General features: G+C 35.0%; 1 protein-coding gene across 1 annotated transcript in view; it reads right to left on the bottom strand.

Moving 5' to 3' along the window:
• LOC106465960 (putative helicase mov-10-B.1) overlaps positions 1-2,717 on the bottom strand; it is a 99,701-nt gene that overhangs the window by 6,367 nt on the left and 90,617 nt on the right. Inside the window, exon 16 of the mRNA XM_013926209.2 lies at positions 485-573. Within this exon, the coding sequence (XP_013781663.2) occupies positions 485-573 (89 nt within the window). The remainder of the gene's footprint in view (positions 1-484; positions 574-2,717) is intronic.

Raw genomic sequence — 2,717 nt, 5'->3', positions numbered from 1 at the left:
CATTCCAAGCTGTCAACATAAATAGGTATTTACTGCATTCCAAGCTGTCAACATAAATAGGTATTTACTGCATTCCAAACTGTCAACATAAATAGTTATTTATTGCATTCCAAACTGTCAACATAAATAGGTTCTTATTATATCCCAAACTGGTTTATATTGACAGTTTAGAAAATAACAAGTACTCATTTATGTTGATGGTTTTGAATACAATAAGTACCCATTTATGTTGATAGGTTCTTATTATCTCCCAAACTGTCAACATAAAAGAGTACTTATTATATTCTAAACTATCAACATAAATAGGTTCTTATTATATCCCAAACTGTTAACATAAATGAGTATTTATTATTTTTGAAACAACTAATTTGACAGATCATACTGTGAAAACATTTATGATTTTTCTTAATAAAAACACAGACACCTGTCATTGATTAAACTTGTATCAAATTTTAAGCTAAGAAGTTAAAAATTGAGTACTTGCTTTTTCCAATGCTGATCTCGTGATAAGATTAGAGGGTTACCTACTATGATTAACAAAGCCTTTGCTCTAGTGATGGCAACATTGAACCTCTGTAAAGAAAATGATTATTAGACAGTTTGATCTTATATGATGAATAAGCTAGAAACCTTAAAAATCATTAATATTTAACATTAACACATATCTCTAGAATAAATCAACAATGATATGTACATTTTGAGTGGAACTCAAATAAAAAAAGAGGAACTTCTAAGTCAATCTAAGAGATTCAAACCAACAGTTTGCTTCACAATTTTGCATAAAGCTATGAAAGGGCCACCTGTGTGCTAACCATCCCTAATTTGAACTAATAAGATTAGAAGGAAAGCAGCTACTCAACAACACCTTCCACTAACTCATAGGTTATTCCTTTTAGATTGAATAGTGAGATTTACTCGTCACATTTCTAAGTTAACATTTTCCTACACTGAAAATGTATTTGCGATAGGTATTTATTACATTCCAAACTGTCAACATAAATAGGTTATTATTATATTCCAAACTAGGTTCTTATTATATCCCAAACTGTCAACATAAAAAGGTTCTTATACTATTCTAAACTGTGAACATAAATAGGTTCTTATATTTCAAGCTATCAACATAGTGATAGGTAATTTCCCTCACCCACAGCTATCTCGACCTTGATTTACCCTCTAAGCATTCCGAACATTTTTTTGCTAATAGTGCACCAGTCTGTTATACCCCTTTTATTTCATGCCATTTCAGAACATGTGAATATCTACTCTTCACCAATCATACTGCGGCATCTATACTTGAGCAGGTAGCTCTCTCTACTATTCTAGCACAATCCTCACTTTTGAGAACTAGTAGTTACAAACTAAAGCACCGACATATCAGTGGGGAGGAAAGGTGGGAAATGGGTGAATGGAGGCAAGTACCTATCAGAAATACATTTTCAGTGTAGAAAAATGTTAACTTCTGAAATGGTAATACATCCGCTCACCCAAAGCTAGAATTACACATTGAAAAGGTGGAAGGGCCAGTGAAGGCACAACAGTATTCAAATAAGTGAATAACGACCACTTGAAAGGAACATGTGTGCCAGAAGAAAGTAAAGCACTACTTCTGGAATAGGTACGTTCCTTGTCCAGTAACTAAACAGTAATATATATATATATATATATATATATATATATATATACACACACACACATACATATAGGGCAGAATGTATGAGGCGGGCACCATATACTCAAGAAAAAGAAGTACATCACTTTGCTTTGGAGCAGCACAGTATAACTATGACATGAAACAACATAGAGTGGACATACAAAATGTCTAGTATGTAATCCACAATGGACCCAAAGAATTATGTGTCAAGGGAAGAGTTCTGGGGCACACTTGAGCAAGTCCATTGATGTCTTGTTGAGAATAATGGTAGTAACAAGAGCAATCTTCCCCTCAAAAGACCGTTGTCAACATAGTGCATTATTCTTCCACATTTGTAGGTCATAGTATGTGATATAGGGCTAAAGGACATAAGTTTTATATAAATAGCCCAATAGAAGTGCCTTGCATAAGATACAGAGATTAACAAGTGTGGTCTGCCTGGGCAAAACCCAGGGAGAAGCACCTTGAATATATATAGGATTAGTCCAAGCATGGTCTGCATGGGCAAAAACATCCAGGGGAAGCATCTTGGGATTCTACTGAGTAAGTCAAGCGCAGTCCAATCGGGCTGAAACATCCAGTGGAAGCATCTTCCATAAACATGTATATTATGAGCAACAAGTGCAATCAGCCCAGGCAAACATCTGGGGGAAGCACCTTAGATCCTGAATAGTATATTATTGTATATTCAATAATTATAACAACAACAGCCCTCGCCTCGCTGAGTTGGTACTTATAAGTTATGAGTTTGATTTCTTTCATTGTACAACTCCAGTCAGGAGGAAACGTCCATGGTCCACCACTCCAGTGATTAGGAACCAGAGTGGTAAGGACTCCCATGCTCCATGTGTTGTGGAGTCTGGAGACTGTGCAATAGTTGTCTGTGATTCCCTATTTTGAAAAGCAGAAAGACCCAAATTGTAAGAATCACAGGTCAGTGGGGATGGAAAAAATCCCCATCTGCTTTACTCATGAAGTCCATTAGTGACGGTCCTTTATATAAAATACATTGATAATAAAAAGGTTTGATATATACACACACATATATATATATATATATATATAT

This window comes from Limulus polyphemus, unplaced genomic scaffold (genome assembly GCF_000517525.1).
Source record: "Limulus polyphemus unplaced genomic scaffold, Limulus_polyphemus-2.1.2 Scaffold2103, whole genome shotgun sequence".
Taxonomy (NCBI): Eukaryota; Metazoa; Arthropoda; class Merostomata; order Xiphosura; family Limulidae; genus Limulus; species Limulus polyphemus.
Note: the sequence above shows the minus strand (reverse complement) of the source record. Positions and strands in the feature narration are given on the sequence as shown.